Source organism: Saccopteryx bilineata, chromosome 5 (genome assembly GCF_036850765.1).
Source record: "Saccopteryx bilineata isolate mSacBil1 chromosome 5, mSacBil1_pri_phased_curated, whole genome shotgun sequence".
In the NCBI taxonomy this organism is placed as follows: Eukaryota; Metazoa; Chordata; class Mammalia; order Chiroptera; family Emballonuridae; genus Saccopteryx; species Saccopteryx bilineata.
In genome coordinates, this window is record NC_089494.1 from 62,084,716 (window position 1) to 62,102,234 (window position 17,519).

Here is a 17,519-nt window from a genome sequence, read left to right on the forward strand (position 1 = left end):
ACAACCAAGACTTCTTTATCCAGCAAGGCTATCGTTTAAAATTGAAGGAGAAATAAAAAGCTTCCCAGACAAAAAATAACTCAAGGAATTCATCACAGCCAAACCAATGCTGCAAGAAATGTTAAGAAGTCTGCTGTAAACAGAACAAAGAGGGAGGAAAAATCTAGTAAAAGAGGAATGTAGCTTTAAAGAATAAAATGGCAATAAACAACTACATATCAATAACAATTTTAAATGTAAGTGGGTTAAATGCTCCAATCAAAAGACACAGGGTAGCTGCATGGATAAGAAAACAGGACCTGGACACATGCTGTCTACAAGAGACCCACCTCAAAACAAAAGATACACATACTGAAAGTAAAGGGACGGAAAAAAATATTTTATGCAAATGGAAATGAAAAAGAAGGTGGGGTAGCAATGCTTATATCTGATAAAGTAGACTTTAAACAAAGGCTATAGTAAGGGAAAAAGAAGATCACTACATAATGATAAAAGTAGCAATCCAATAGGAAGATATAACCATTATAAATATCTATATACCTAATATAGGAGCATCAAAATATATATAGCAGATTTTTTAAAATCTGTTGTATTTTTATTTATTTATTTACAGACAGAGAGTGAGTCAGAGAGAGGGATAGACAGGGACAGACAGACAGGAACAGAGAGAGATGAGAAGCATCAATCATTAGTTTTTCATTGCGCGTTGCAACACCTTAGTTGTTCATTGATTGCTTTCTCATATGTGCCTTGACCTCGGGACTTCAGCAGACCGAGTAACCCCTTGCTGGAGCCAGCAACCTTGGGTCCAAGCTGGTGGGCTTTTCCTCAAATGAGATGAGCCCGCACTCAAGCTGGTGACCTCGGGGTCTCGAACCTGGGTCCTCTGCATCCCAGTCCAACGCTCCATCCACTGCGCCACCGCCTGGTCAGGCTATATAGCAGATTTTGATGGACATAAAGGACGAGATCAACAGTAATAGTAGGGGATTTCAATACCCCACTAACATCATTAGATAGATCCTCAAGAAAGAAAATTAACAAAGAAACAGCAGACTTAAAGGACACACTAGATCAGTGGTTGGCAAACTCATTAGTCAACAGAATCAAATATCAACAGTACGATTGAAATGTCTTTTGAGATCCAAATTTTTTAAACTTAAACTATATAGGTAGGTACATTTCTTACCGAGGTAGCACCTGCACGTGGTATTTTGTGGAAGAGCCACACTCAAGGGGCCAAAGAGCCACATGTGGCTTGTGAGCCGTGGTTTGCCAATCAATGCACTGAATCAATTTATTTTAGGGCATAAAATGAGTCTCAACAAATTTAAGAAGATTGAAATCATTCAAGCATCTTCTCTGACCACAATGGCATATAACTAGAAATCAACTACAAGAGAAAAACTGAAAAATACTCAAACATGTGGAAACTAAACAGTATGTTATTAAATAACGAATGGGTCAACAATGAGATCAAGGAAGAAATCAAAAATTTCCTTGAAACAAATGAAAATGAGCATACAACTCAAAATTTATGGGACACAGCAAAAGCAGTCCTGAGAGGGAAGTTCATAGCAGTACAGGCATACCTTAAGAAGCTAGAAAAACCTCAAATAAATAACTTAACCGTGCAACTAAAAGAACTAGAAAAAGAACAGCAAGTAAAGCCCAGAAGAAGTAGAAGGAAGGAATAATAAAGATCAAAGTGGAAATAAATGACATTGAGACTAAAAAAACAATACAGAGGATCAATGAAACCAAGAGCTGGTTCTTTGGAAAGGTAAACAAGATTGATAAAGCTTTAACGAGGCTCACCAAAAAAAAGAGAGAGGACTCAAATAAATAAAATTAGGAATGAGAGCAGAGAAGTAACAATTGACACGGCAGAAATACAAAGGATTGTAAGAAAATGCTATGAAGAACTGTATGCCAAAAAATTAGACAACCTAGGTAAAATGGACAAATTCTTTGAAACATATAATCTTTCAAAAATCAATCTAGAAGAATCAGAAAACCTAAACAGACCAATTACAACAAATGAATCGCAACAGTTATCAAAAAACTTTCAACAAACAAAAGCCCTGGGCCAGATAGCTTCACAGGCAAATTCTACCAAATATTCAAAGAAGAATTAACTCCTGTCTTCTCTAGCTATTTCAAAAAATTCAAGAGGAGGGAAGACTTCCAAGCTCCTTTTATGAGGCAAGCATAATTCTGATTCCAAAACCAGGCAAAGACAACACAAAGAAAGAAAACTGTAAGCCAGTATTCCTGATGAATTTTTTTTCCCTGATGAATTTAGATGCTAAAGTTCTCAACAAAATATTAGCAAACCAGATCCAGCAATACATGAAAATAATCATACATCATGATCAAGTTGGGTTTATTCTGGGGAGGCAAGGATGGCACAATATTTGCAAATCAATCAATGTGATTCATCACACAAACAAAAGGAAGGAGAAAAACTACATGATAATACAATAGATGCAGAAAAATGCATTTGATAAAATGCACCCATTTATGATCAAAACTCTCAGCAAAGTGGGAATACCGGGAACATACCTCAACATGATAAAGGCCATCTGTGACAGACCCACAGCCAATATACTCAATGGGCAAAAGTTAAAAGCAATCCTCTTAAGATCAGGAAGAAGGCAGGGGTACCCCCTTTCACCACTGTCATTCAACATAGTTCTGGAGTTCCTAGCCCCAGCAATCAGACAAAGAAGAAATAAAAGGCATCCAAATTGGAAAAGAAGTAAAACTTATCATTATTTGCTGATGATATTATACTGTACATAGAAAACCCTAAAGTCTCAGTCAAAAAACTACTGGACCTGATAAATGAATTCAACAATGTGGCAGGATATAAAATTAATACTCAGAAATCAGAGGCATTTTTATACACCAACAATGATTTGTCTGAAAGAGAAATTAAGAAAACAATTCCCTTTGCTATTGCAACAAAATATAAAGTATGTAGGAGTAAATTTAACCAAGGAAGTTAAAGACTTGTACTCAGAAAATTATAAAACATTGATAAAAGAAATCAAGGAAGATACAAACAAGTGGAAGCATATACCATGTTCATGGATAGAAAGGATGAACATCATTAAAATGTCTATATCACCCAAAGCAATTTATAAATTCAATGCAATTCCTATTAAAATACCAATGACATACTTCAAAGATATAGAGCAAATATTCCAAAATTTATATGGAACCAAAAAAGAACATTAATAGCCTCAGCAGTCTTGAAAAAGAAGAATAAACTGGGTGGTATCATACTTCCCGATATCAAGTTATACTACAGGGCGATTGTACTCAAAACAGCTTGGTACTGGCATAAGAACAGGCATATAGCTCAATGGAACAGAACAGAGAACCCAGAAATAAACCCGCAACTCTATGGAAAATTGATATTTGACAAGGGTGGTAGTAGCATACAATGGAGTAAAGACAGCCTCTTTAACAAATGGTGATTGGAAACTTGGACAGCTACCTGCAAAAAAATGAAACTAGACCACCAACTTACACCATTCACAAAAATAGACTCAAAATGGATAAAAGATTTAAATGTAAGTTGTGAAACTATAAGCATCCTAGAAGAAAACATAGGCAATAAGCTCTCTAGCATCACTTACAGCAATATATTTGCTGATTTATCTCCACGGGCAAGGGAAATAAAAGACAGGATAAACAAATGGGACTATATCATACTGAAAAGCTTTTGCCCAGCTAAAGACTATGAACAAAATAAAAAGACAAACCACATGATGGGAGAACATATTCGACAATACGTCTGATAAGGGGTTGACAACCAAAATTTATAAAGAACTTGCAAAACTTAACACCAGGAAGATAATCCAATCAAAAATGGGCAAAAGAAATGAATAGACATTTCTCCAAAGAGGACATACAGATGGCCAATAGGCAAATGAAAAAATGCTCAACGCTACTAATCATTAGAGAAATGCAAATTAAAACCACAATGAGATATCACCTCACACCAGCCAAATGGCGCTCATTAACAAAACAACACATAATAAATGCTGGCGAGGATGTGGAAAAAGGGAACCCTCCTGCATTGCTGGTAGGAATGCAGACTGGTGTAGCAACTGTGGAAAACAGTATGGAGATTCCTCAAAAAATTAAAAATGGAACTGACTTTTGACCCAGCCATTCCACTTTTAGGAATAGAATATATCCCAAGAACACCACATCACTGATTCAAAAGGAGAAATGGACCCCCATGTTTATGGCAGCATTGTTTACAATAGCCAAGATCTGGAAACAGCCCAAGTGTCTGTCAGTGCACGAGTGGATTAAAAAGCTATGGTACATATACACAATGGAATACTACGGGGCCATGAAATAAAGGAAATCTTACCTTTTGTGACAACATGGATGGACCTGGAAACTATTATGTTAATGAAATAAGTCAGGCAGAGAAAGAAAAATATCATATGACCTCACTCATTTGAGGAATCCAATGAACGATGTGAATTGAGGAACAGAATAGAGACTGAAGCGGGATCTAAGGGTCCAGAGGGAAAACCGACAGAGGGAAAGGGGATGATAGGAAGGAATCAGAGAAGGGAAAGAGATTGGTGAAAGTATATACACATAACACAGCGTTATAGAGCAGAAAAACAAATCCTGGAGGGAAGAAGTATAGGCTTTGGGGGGAGGAGGGCAAGGGGGATGTTGAGGGGAACATGGGGGGGATGCATTTGGGGGGACACTAGAATCTATGTAAACACAATAAATTTAAAAAAAAAGATGACCAGAGAGGGTTTTTGTTTTGTTGAGTATTATTAACAACTTGTGGATAAAAGTTACTGTTGACCCTTGAACAACATATGTCTGAGGGGGTGGGCATAACCCACCCTGGCACAGTTGGAAATCCACTGCTAATTTAAATCAGCACTCTGCATACACTGATAACCAATTCCCGATTGAAAATTGATTTGTTACAATGTGTTGTAGTTCTTATTGATGCTGAGATTGATCTATTTTGGCCAATGAGCCTATTCTTGTTAGCTCCAGAGTGCTTTTGATAGAACTCTATGGCCAATAATAGCTTCTTTGTTTTCTCCTGGGAAAAATCGTTTGAGACTAATCTTGTATATTTCTGGTCCTAGACCTGGAATTAATCATTTCTCCAAGAAGTTCTATTTATTTTTAATGGACATGGCATTTACAAATTATAGTCTGAATGTGAGTTCTCTTTTTAAAAATTATCTGCCTCATTGTATGTGTTAATTTTTAAAATTGTGTTAAGGTTTAGCATCTTTCTGGAGGTAGATGAACAATAACTTCATAAATATACAGATTATTTTAAAATAAGTACTGTGACATATTAACAGTCACAGCACTGATAATTAAAACCTAGCTCTTTAGAAATTAATAGTTTATTCTAAATTATCATTCCTAGAGTTCTGGGATTGTTACCAGGCTTAGAGGTTGCCTGGTATAAATTCTACAACAGCCAATATTATTCATTGAATTGTTAGCTGAGTCTGAATCTACCCAAGAGTTCTAAAATCTGACTTTACATCTGCATCACCTGAGATATTTTTGAAATATTGGGACCTATATCAGGTCTTGAAAGAGGCCTAGTGATACATGCTTTTACACTCTTAGCTGATTCTGTTATAGGCAGGTTACTGGTTTGACCAATGATGCTCTAAACCAGTAATGATTTAAGTGGCTATTTTATTAAATTTATTCTACTTTTTTTTCTGAAATATTTAGTCTGAATGTGATATAAGAGCAATATTTAAAGATGTATGGGTAGGCACAAGTTTTAAGTATTTAGTTTCCAAAACATTCTCAGTAGTATTTAAATAAGCCTTAATTATTGTCTTTTGTTCATTACTCTTATAAGGTTCTTAGAGTTTTTTTTTTTTGTTTTTTTTTTTAAAGGACTGGTTCTTTGGTTTAAGAGTTAAATCAGATGAGCTAACTGTAGTATGTTTAAATTTCTTCTGATGAATGTAGGCTTAGATCTCATCTTAAAAGACATTTTGACCTGTGGTGGCGCAGTGGATGAAGTGTCGACCTCGAAATGCTGAGGTCGCCGATTCGAAACCCTGGGCTTGCCTGGTCAAGGCATATATGGGAGTTGATGCTTCCAGCTCCTCCCCCCTTCTCTCTCTCTGTTTTTCTCTCCTCTCTCTCCCTCTCTCTTTCCTCTCTAAAAATGAATAAATAAAATTAAAAAAAAAAAAGCCTGACCTGTGGTGGCGCAGTGGATAAAGCATCGACCTGGAATGCTGAGGTCGCCGGTTCAAAACCCTGGGCTTGCCTGGTCAAGGCACATATGGGAGTTGATGTTTCCTGCTCCTCCCCCTGTTCTCTCTCTCTTCCTCTCTCTCTCTCTCCCCTCTCTCTCTAATAAAAATGAATAAATAAAATCTAAAAAAGTAAAAAAAAAAAGACATTTTTACCTTAAAAAATTATTGGGACCATGGCTAGTTTGCTCAGTGAATAGAGGGTTGGCAAGGTGTATGTACATTCCGGGTTCGATTCCCAGTCACAGCACATGTGAGAAGAAACCATCAGTTTCTTTTTCTCTTCCTCTCCCTCTCCCCCTTCTCTCTCTCTTCCTCTCTCACAGCCAGTGGCTCGATTGGTTTGAGTGTTGGCCCCAGGCATTTAGGATAGCTTGGTTGATTCAAGCATCTGCCCCAGGTGGGGGTTGCTGGGTGGATCCTGGTTGGGGGTTATTCAGAAATCTCTCTCACTTTATCAAATTTGGTCTATGTGTAAGCATTTTTACATAATCATGTCTAGCTAGAGTTAGCAAGTACCTGTCTCACAATTCTCTTATAGTTTTTAACTACTTTCTCAATTGTTCTAGTTTAAAAAAATATATATATATATAATAGTAATTTTAATTTTAAATTCTCATATGTGCTACATTTCTATTTCTGGAACAAGGAAAAGTCACATATTACTGATGGAGTTGAAAGGTAGTACAAAACAGATCAATAAGCCTTTTTAAAATTCCATTTTGTTTTGGATTTTAATCTATGATTTTTGGCACTGTAATTATTAATAGTTTTTAAAATGTAGCTGGTGTTAATATGAGTTGGCATTCTCTGAGCATGTATTATCTGATAAGAATAAAATAATTAGAAAAATGTCAAACAATTTATTCATTATTAATAGATTTAAAAATTTTGTTATACCTTGACAAATTCACATTTTTACTTTCACAAGGCATAATTCTAGACTTAGCAGTAATTTTCATGTACTAATACTGAGATGGGAGTCTGAACTCCAACCTGCCATTTCCTATTAGACAGCACCTAGTTCACAATTCAGAATGCTTGGGAAGTGATTTACCTAACTAGATACAAACCTATCTACATTTATGCTGGAAAAGATTATATCAGATATAGGTGAAGTAATAAAACTGGTACTACCAGACACCTTAGGAATTAAATAGATTTGTGGTGTGATATGGGGCTGGCTAACATTTATAGCAAAGATTCTTTGGGAAAATGCGTTTCAGGTTCCAAGTAGGCTGAGATAGAAACATAGCCTAATTATAAATCTTGAGCTGCATTGCTATAAATTTCATTAATTTCTGTTAGTAAAAATGTATTCTTCCTGTCTACCCCCTTTCCAGACTGGTTTGATAATCCTCATGGATCTTACTCAAGCATTGAAATTACTGTGAGATATAAATTTTATCAGTGTTAGTCAAAGAATTGATTCAATTGGTTTTATTCACTTTAGGAAATCTACGTTCTTCAATGTATTAACCAATAGCCAGGCTTCAGCAGAAAACTTCCCCTTCTGCACCATTGATCCAAATGAGAGCCGAGTACCTGTGCCAGATGACAGGTTTGAATTTCTTTGCCAGTACCACAAACCAGCAAGGTAAGAGAATGTTTGTGCTGCTGTTTATTTGGTGGCTCTCTATAGACTGAGTAGATATCTGTAACTGATATATTTAAAATCATGTAGAGGTTTATTTCCCAAAATTAATGTAGCATTATTATTTTCAGTTACAAAGTAAAATAGAGAATGGAGAAGGGTGAAGAAGGATACATCTGGTTGTTAAACATTGCAGTTAATTTTTTCTGGGGAGTGTGAAGTAGAGGGTGTAATTAATCTGTATTATATGATCTCATTTATGTAAAATTATATGTGTATGTGTGTATTCATAGGATAATATATGAAATGAAGATCACAGGTTAATTGATGGTTATCTCTGCGTAATGGCATTTTTAGGTGATTTTTACTTATTTTCTTTTTTTTTAAAGTGAGATTAGGGGATATACAGAGACAGACACCCACATGTGCCCTGACTGGGATACCCCTGGCAACCCCTATCTGGGGCCCATGCTCTGCCCATCTGGGGCCCCTCGCAACCAAGCTATTTTTTAGCACCTGAGGCAGAGGCTTGATGAAGCCATCCTCCGTGCCCAGGGCCGATGAGCTTGAATCAGTCAAGCCATGACTGTGGCAGAGGAAGAGCAAGAGAGAGAGAAAGAGAAAGAGAGTAAGAAGGGGGATGGAGGGAAAAGCAGATGGTCGCCTCTCCTGTGTGCCCCGACCAGGAATCGAAGCAAGAACTTCCACACGCTGGGTCAGTGCTGTACCACTGAGCCAACCAACCAGGGCCACTTCTTTTCCGCTGTATTTGAAATTTTTATAGCAAGCATATATTCTTTAATTAGAAAAAATAAGATAATACAGGTTTATTGTAGGAGGTTCAGACAATATGGAAATGTATAAAAGGAGGAGTAAAAATTGTCAATAGTTTTACCTTGATATAATAAATACTTTGGAGGTTTATTTTTCCATATTTTCTCCTGATTATATTCACACATACTTACAGAAATAAGATGCTTTTTTATTTGGGGTATTATTATTAATATTTCACTAGATTAAAAAAATAAATCATAATTATTATATGAATATACACTTTCTTTCCCTACCATAGAGAATTTAGTTTAATTTAGTTTTTCACTACTTTGAATAAATCCCAAGTTTCTGCCTCCAACCCTGAATTATTCTGAACTCCAGGGCTGTATCTAACTGCCTTCTTGATATTGACACTTTGGATGACTAAACAGGTCCCTCAGACTTGACACATCCAACCTAGACCTCCTCATTTTACTCTACCTGTGTCACACTGGTTCTTCCTCAAGACTTTTGTAGTTCATTAAATAGCATTATTATTTTCCCAGTTGCTTAAGTCAAAACCCAAGGTTTATTATTGATTCATCTTTTTTCTCTCCCCTGCTTTTGATTTTTCAGCAATTCTTATGAATTCTAACCACAAAATATATACCAAATTCATTTACTTCTCCACCTTTTATCCACTAGTTTTGTCATCCTTGATTTTTTTAAAATTTATTATTTCTATGGTGATTGTCACATGGTGATTTTATAATTCCATCAATTTTTCTTCATTTATTAGATGACATTCTGCTGTAAGGAAGCATTTTCTTTATTCATGTATTCATTCATATCAGTGTTACTCAATTGGTTATGATCTGTCCCACTCATTGAATAGAGCTCAAATTATATCCCCAAATTAGTTCCTCAAGGTGACTTTGGTGTCCTTTTAAAAAACTTTTTATTTTTAAATGACTTCAAATTTTTATAAAAGCTGCAAAATTACACATAGAATGCTTATATATCCTTCATGTAAATTTCTCCAAACCTTTGAGAATAAGTTGCAGACTTGATGTGACATTATACTTTACTTCTTCCGTTTGTATTTACTAAATACAGACACTCTTCGACATAATGACAGAAAACCCATCAAAATCAGAACATTAACATTGATCCAGTATTATTATCTGATTCACATATTCCATTTAGATTTCTTCAGGTGTCCCAATAATGTGCTATTTGCTCAGTACCTTTATAAGGTAGCCAATCTCTTGATCCTCCCTAATGGGTTGTCTCCTGATTTGAACCTTGGATTGGGCTTTGGCTACTGCTGGGCTCCTTTCTTGCCCACATGCCTTGCTTGGACAGGCCCTGGCTACTACTGTGCTGCCTTCTAACCCCACTCGATCTCTCTCCTTGTGTGGGCCATTTCCACTGATGGACTTTTATTCAAGAACCCTGCTAACTCCCTCTGGCAAACCTCTCTTTCTTTTTTTTTTTTTTTTTTTTTTTAATAAATTTTTATTAATGGTAATGGGATGACATTAATAAATCAGGGTACATATATTCAAAGAAAACATGTCTAGGTTATTTTGTCATTAAATTATGTTGCGTACCCCTCGCCCAAAGTCAGATTGTCCTCCGCCACCCTCCATCTAGTTCTCTGTGCCCCTCCCCCTCCCCCTAACTCTCTCCCTCCCTCCCTCCCATGTCCTCCCTCCCCCCACCCCTGGTAACCACCACACTCTTGTCCATGTCTCTTAGTCTCATTTTTATGTTCCACCAATGTATGGAATCATGTAGTTCTTGTTTTTTTCTGATTTACTTATTTTACTCCTTATAATGTTATCAAGATCCCACCATTTTGCTGTAAATGATCTGATATCATCATTTCTTATGGCTGAGTAGTATTCCATAGTGTATATGTGCCACATCTTCTTTATCCAGTCTTCTATTGAAGGGCTTTTTGGTTGTTTCCATGTCTTGGCCACTGTGAACAGTGCTGCAATGAACATGGGGCTACATGTGTCTTCACGTATCAATGTTTCTGAGGTTTTGGGGTATATACCCAGTAGAGGGATTGCTGGGTCATAAGGTAGTTCTATTTGCAGTTTTTTGAGGAACCACCATACTTTCCTCCATAATGGTTGTACTACTTTACAGTCCCACCAACAGTGAATGACAAACCTCTCTTTCAGTTTTTGTAGGCAAATGGGGCAAGGTGAAGGTCTTAGAATCATTAATTGTGCCTAGGGGGTGAGATTAAACTGCTTAGTATAGGCCTAAGCTACATGCTCCCCTTTTAGAGTTAAAGATAGAGCCAGCTTCTCCAAAGCTCTGTTGATACCCTGTGGACATATGGCTGGCTGCCAATGAAAATTAGTCTAGTTACCCAGAGAGGGGGCAGAGGATGCTGGGGAGGCAACCACAATATTCAATAAAAAAAAAAGTAACCACGTTTTATGTATCTTTTCTGTGGGTTTGCTGATAACAATTACTAAGTAATTTCTATTTGCATAAAATTATTTTATAGAATAATTATTTTTCTTTCTATTCTTTAAAATTTATTTAGAAAATTACTGGTAAATTTAATGGGTAACATTGATCAATAAGAGTACATAGGTTTTAGGTAAATATTTCTGTAGCATTTTGAACTGTTGATTGTGTTGTGTGCCTATTACCCATGGTCAAAACATTTTCCATCACTGTATAGTTTTCCTTTTTACTCCCCCCGCCCCCCGTAACTGCCTCACTTTTATCTGTGTCCATGAGTCTCATTTTTATATCCTACCTATGTGTGAAATCATATCATTCTTATATCCTACCTATTTTTATATCCTACCTATGTGTGAAATCATATCATTCTTAGCTTTTTCTGATTTACTTATTTCACTCAGTAAAATGTTCTCAAGGTCCATCCATGTTTTAAATGGCACTATGTCATCATTTCTCATGGCTGAGTAGTATTCCATTATATATATGTACTACATCTTCCTTATCCAGTCCTCTATTGAGGGACACTTTGCTTGTTTCCATGTCTTGGCCACTGTGAACAGTGCTGCAATGAACATTTTTAAAGCACTCGTTTTCCGTGCAGATAATAGGGAAGTATTTTGTGGAAATTTTATGTTCTATTTGATCACGTGGTGAAATTGACATTTTGAAAAATGAATCCTCTTGAAAACAAACAAAGAATACATAAGTAGCTATACCTTTTATCATGCATCTTTGTCATATGACATTGAAAATTGCTTTATTTACTCATATACTTTAATCTGTATTTCTACATGGCTGACTTGTTTTCCTAACTTGGTCTCTACTGTGTTAACTTTGCCTTTACTTTGAGCAAAGCAAAGATTATTTTGTATATCTAATTCTTTTGCTGTTGTTAAAAACTAGGTTATTACTATAATAACTGGGTCACACCATTACATGTGGTTTTTGGCTATATAATCTAAATATATGGTGATTAAAGGTAGACCCAAATATCCTGAATATCCTGATAGTTTGAATCCCAAACTATCACTACTTACTAAATGATCCTGTGTGCACCTGGTTTCTTAACTCCTCTAAGTTGTAAAAAAGGTTTAATAAATAACACCTACCTGATAGAATTGTTTTGTATTTTGAATTGATAATGCATGTAAAGCATTTTGTCCAATGCCTGGTTCAAAGTACATACTTTGGTTCATTCTATGATGATTACCTTGTATTGTATCAGTATACTCTTGAAATGTTCTTCACTGCTTTTGTGTGTGTGTGTGTGTGCCAATAGAACAGGATAGTAAAGTTACTAATAGGAGTTTTAATCTTTACAGACGCATTAAAAACAGCTACTCTGCCTTATAAATTTTTTGATTTTCCTAGGTAAGAAAGTCAATGTATTAAAAAAATTATTGCGGCCCTGGCCGGTTGGCTCAGCGGTAGAGCGTCAGCCTGGCGTGCGGGGGACCCAGGTTTGATTCCTGGCCAGGGCACATAGGAGAAGCGCCCATTTGCTTCTCCACCCCCCCCCCCTCCTTCTTCTCTGTCTCTCTCTTCCCCTCCCGAAGCCAAGGCTCCATTGGAGCAAAGATGGCCCGGGCGCTGGGGATGGCTCCTTGGCCTCTGCCCCAGGCGCTAGAGTGGCTCTGGTCGCGGCAGAGCGACCCCCTGGAGGGGCAGAGCATCGCCCCTGGTGGGCGTGCCGGGTGGATCCCGGTCGGGCGCATGTGGGAGTCTGTCTGACTGTCTCTCCCCGTTTCCAGCTTCAGAAAAATACAAAAAAAAAAAAAAATTATTGCTTATTTATTTATTTTTTTGGTATTCATTTATAAAATCATAAATGAAGAGTATTCTAAACATTGTTTTAGAAAGGAAAGAATTCATGTAAAATGTTTGAAAAATCCATTTGGTTAATAAATAGTTTCTTAGTACTGTTTTATAATAAAACCATCTTTTGTTTTTTCAGCAAAATTCCTGCCTTTCTAAATGTTGTGGATATTGCTGGTCTTGTAAAAGGAGCTCATAATGGACAAGGCCTGGGAAATGCCTTTTTATCTCATATTAGTGCCTGTGATGGAATCTTTCATCTAACACGTAAGTATAGTTGTTTATTTAACGGATTTAGTTTATTATGATCAATGTTTTCTTTCCATTATAGCTCAAATAAAATTAGAAATGACTAATAGAAGATTTGCTTTGTTTCACAAGATGAATCATGGAGTCATTCTTTGTGACTTTAATGCTATTTACTGTAATCTCCATGTGAGAGGGCTTATTCCATAGCAATATATGCTGTGTTGATGATATATTCTAATTCAATTTTATTCCCTCTTTGGGTTAGATTCATTGAGAAAGTTCTGTGTGGAAATAATTTTGTTAATTGTAGAGGTATTTTTAAATTCTCTTAACTTGCTGAACTTTTCTGCATTGTTGCTTTTTCATGTGTTGAGAAGGTAGAATTGATAGAGGAGGGGATTCCATTATTTTAGAGGAGAGAAAGGCAACAAAGTTATTATTTATTAGCAATAAAAAGATTAAAGGGAAACTAGATCAGCTAGTCCAGCAGTTCTCAACCTGTGGGTCGCAACCCCGGCGGGGCTCGAATGACCAAAACACAGGGGTCGCCTAAAGCCATCGACCCCTGTGTTTTGGTCGTTCGACCCCCGCCGGGGTCGCGACCCACAGGTTGAGAACCACTGAGCTAGTCCTTAATGCAGAGAGGGATATAAAGCAAAGAGAGAAAACAAGTAGAACTGTGTGTTGGTTTGTGTTCTTTTGATTACAAATGTGAGCTAAAAACAGTAATTCTCTGACAGAAAGGATTAGGTTAAGGCTCAGGTTAAGACTGCACTTTATGGTAATATTATGAGAAAATTAATGCAAACAAAGGAAACATATTAGAGGTGGCGGTCAGTGGTGGTCTGGCTTAGTGGTTTTTTTGTTACTTGTCCTATTGCAATTGAAAATGAGCATCTAGAAAATTTTATGTCAATTTGAGTAATTTTTTTGTCATTTTAATTTAATAAAATTGTGCTAGTTTTTTTGTATGTCCTCTGAAAAAATTCATTCGCCTAGTAATTTATTTTTATTATATTTTATAAAAACCCACCACAGATAGTTTGAGAAGCACTGATCTGGGTCGCTTCACCTTGGGCGAAGATATGGCGATATCTTCTGGAAGGGATTGTGGTGCAGACAAAAGCGAGGTTATGTAGGTGTGGGTGGAAGTGGAGGATGTTCTGTTATGTAGAGTAGTGTTACTTAAAACCTGTACATTCGTGAGAATCTCTGTTTTTCTGACAGTTTATATTTTCATTGGTTCTGGTGACTGACCTGAGAGTTTCCATGCAAGGGTGGAATCAGGTGTGACTCCTGGGTTTCTGGGCTGGTCCAGTTGAGTGAATCTTGATATCATTCACTGAGATGTTAAATATCGAAGCAGCAGTGAGTGTTGGGAGAGAGCTGCTAAGTTCAGTTTGGGATAGTTGTTTGAATTTGTATACCTGGGACATCCATATAGGAGATGTCTGTAAGGAAGTAGTATTGATGGGGCAGGTGTGACAGGGAAAGGGGGCCAGAGAACTGAAGGTTTGAGTGTGAGCATGATTAAACTGATAGAATGGAGCTTAACATGGGATCGGAGTGAAAATGAGAGTGGACTGAAAAGTGGAAGGCTCACTGATCTGAAAACCTGATGAAATTCAAGAGCAGATATGCTGAGTCTAAGGGGGTGTATGATCAGAAAGGGATATTTGACTTAAAATTTTGAGAGCATCTCCCCATTTCCCCCATGCAGCCCCAGGCAGCCGCCATTCTATTCTCTGCTTCTATGACTTTGGCTTTTTTAGATTCCACATATAAGTGAGATTGTATTTGTCTTTCTTTGTCTGACTTATTTCACTTAGCACAATGTATGGGCATTTATTATTTCCGTCTTTTTTATTACAGAGAATGTTGCTAATGGACATTCTTATATAGGCTTCTTTTTGGTACCTGTCTGAATACTTCTCTGAAGTGGAATTACTAGAATAAAGGGTATATACATTTAGAATTCTATCAGGTGTATATATATATATATATATCTCCAAAGCTGGGATATTAATGTTTTAAAATTCTTAATTTTTGAATAATTTTATTTATTTTTTTATATAGCTATGTTTAATTTTTCATTTGTTTATTTAATGGGGTGACATTGATCAATAAGAGTACATATGATTTGCCTGACCAGGCGGTGGTGCAGTGGATAGAGCACCAGACTGGGACACGGAAGACCCAGATTCAAAACCCTGAAGTTGCTGGCTTGAGCGTGGGCTCACCCCGCTTGAACATGAGGTCTCTGGTTTGAGTGTGGGATCATAGACATAACTCCATAGTTGCTGGTTTGAAGCCCAAGGTCGCTGACTTGAGCAAGGGGTCACTGGCTCTGCTGTAGCCCCCTGGTCAAGGTACATATGAGAAAACAGTCAATGAACAACTAAGGTGCCACAATGAAGAATTGTTTCTCATCTCTCTCCCTTCCTGTCTGTCTGTCCCTCTCTCTGTCTCTGTAAAAAAACAAACAAACCCAAGAAACCCCATAGATTTCAGGTGAGCATCTCCATGGTATTTGAACTGTTGATTGCGTTGTGTGCCCATCACTCAAAGTCATCTCATTTTATATTACCAGATATTTGTCCCCCCTTATTACCTTCCCCCCTACCCTCCTACCTGATAACCACTTCAATTTTATCTATGTCCATGAGTCTCAGTTTTATGTCCCACCTATGTGTGAAATCATATCATTCTTAGCTTTTTCTGATTTACTTATTTCACTTAGTATAATATTCTCAAGGTTCATCCATGTTGTCATAAATGGCAATATATCATCATTTCTTATGGCTGAGTAATATTCCATTATATATATATGTACCATATCTTTTTAAATAATTTTAAATAAGTCATACATTGGAATAGACAAAACATTTACAGGTTACGAAAGAAAATTAATGTAACATTGGGGTATACCTTGTGAATCTTGTTCCTACCACATTTTGATTCTTTTGTTTTGCTTTTGTAAATGATGGCATTTATTAATGTCTTATCTTTGTTTTTAGAGCAAGGGTTGAAATACATTTCTTTAGAGACCAGATAGTAAATAATTTGCTCTGTTGTATGTTCTTCTGTGTGTGTGAGAGTGTGTGTTTGTGTTTGCAACCTTTTAAAAATGTAAGCATCATTTTTACCTCTAGGGTCATACAAAAATAAGATACAAGCCTTAGTTTGCTGATCCCTAGCTTAGAGTTTCTAGATGTAATTAATACAGGCACATGGGAATATATTATGTCATTTTTCTTGAAAATATTTTTATCAGTCTTTTCCTTTGATATCTTAAATATTTTTATACTTAGAAAGTTCTTATCCGCCCTATGATCAGGTAAATATTGACAACTTTTAAAATTTATTTTTCTTTATTTTTATTCTTGTATAAAGTATAAAAGGTGCATAAAACTCACAAATCTGAAGCATACAGCCGTACACATGTGCATACACTTGTGTAATCACCATGTATATCAAGAAACAGAACATTTCTGTCATTCTTCTCAATCAGTCCCTGACTCAGGGTAATCACTATTTTGATTTATATTATCACAGCCCTGACCAGATAGCTCAGTTGGTTAGAGTGTTGTCCAGATAGACCAAAGTTGTAGGTTTGATCCCTGGTCAGGGCACATACAAGAATCAACCAATGAATGAATAAGTAATTGGAACCACAAATCTATGTTTCTCTCTCTTTCTCCTTCCTCCTCTCTCTCTGTAATCAATAAATAAAAATTTAAAAAGAAAGTGATTTATATTATCATTGATTAGTTTTGCTTATTGTTGAACTACACATAAACATAATTATACATTATATCTTTTGTGCTCCTCCTTTCTTAACATAATGGCTATAGAATCATCCCTATTGTGTATACTTGTATTAATAATTTTTAATTTTGTTAAATTAGAAATCTGGACTTGATTCATTTTATGGCTTATATACAGAATTATATTAACTTAGTTAACAGAGTTGATGTTCTAGCAACTATGTATCAACACACTGTGAATGGATTTGAGTGGGAAGAAGTTTGGGGCAAAAAGAACAGCCAGGAGGTTTTTGTAGCATTTCATAGAAGAGATAATGAGGGCTGGATTTCAGAAAACTATCAGTGGCGGTGCAAGGGAAAAGCAAATTTGAGAGATTTTGTAAAGAAGGAATAGTAATGATAGGCTTTTCTTACATCACCTGTTAACAGAATTCCTCAAATAATGTTTACAAAAGATTTTAATATAGAATAGAGAAATAGCAACCATATTATATAAGGCAAAAAAATTTTTTTTCTTTAAGTGAGAATGAGGGGAGAGGTATAGACAGG

At 36.4% G+C, this 17,519-nt stretch overlaps 1 protein-coding gene across 1 annotated transcript in view; it reads left to right on the plus strand.

Moving 5' to 3' along the window:
* Window positions 1-17,519, plus strand: part of OLA1 (Obg like ATPase 1) — a 196,264-nt gene that overhangs the window by 17,304 nt on the left and 161,441 nt on the right. The window contains exons 3-4 of the mRNA XM_066232462.1: window positions 7,753-7,896; window positions 13,094-13,221. Of these exons, the coding sequence (XP_066088559.1) occupies window positions 7,753-7,896; window positions 13,094-13,221 (272 nt within the window). The remainder of the gene's footprint in view (window positions 1-7,752; window positions 7,897-13,093; window positions 13,222-17,519) is intronic.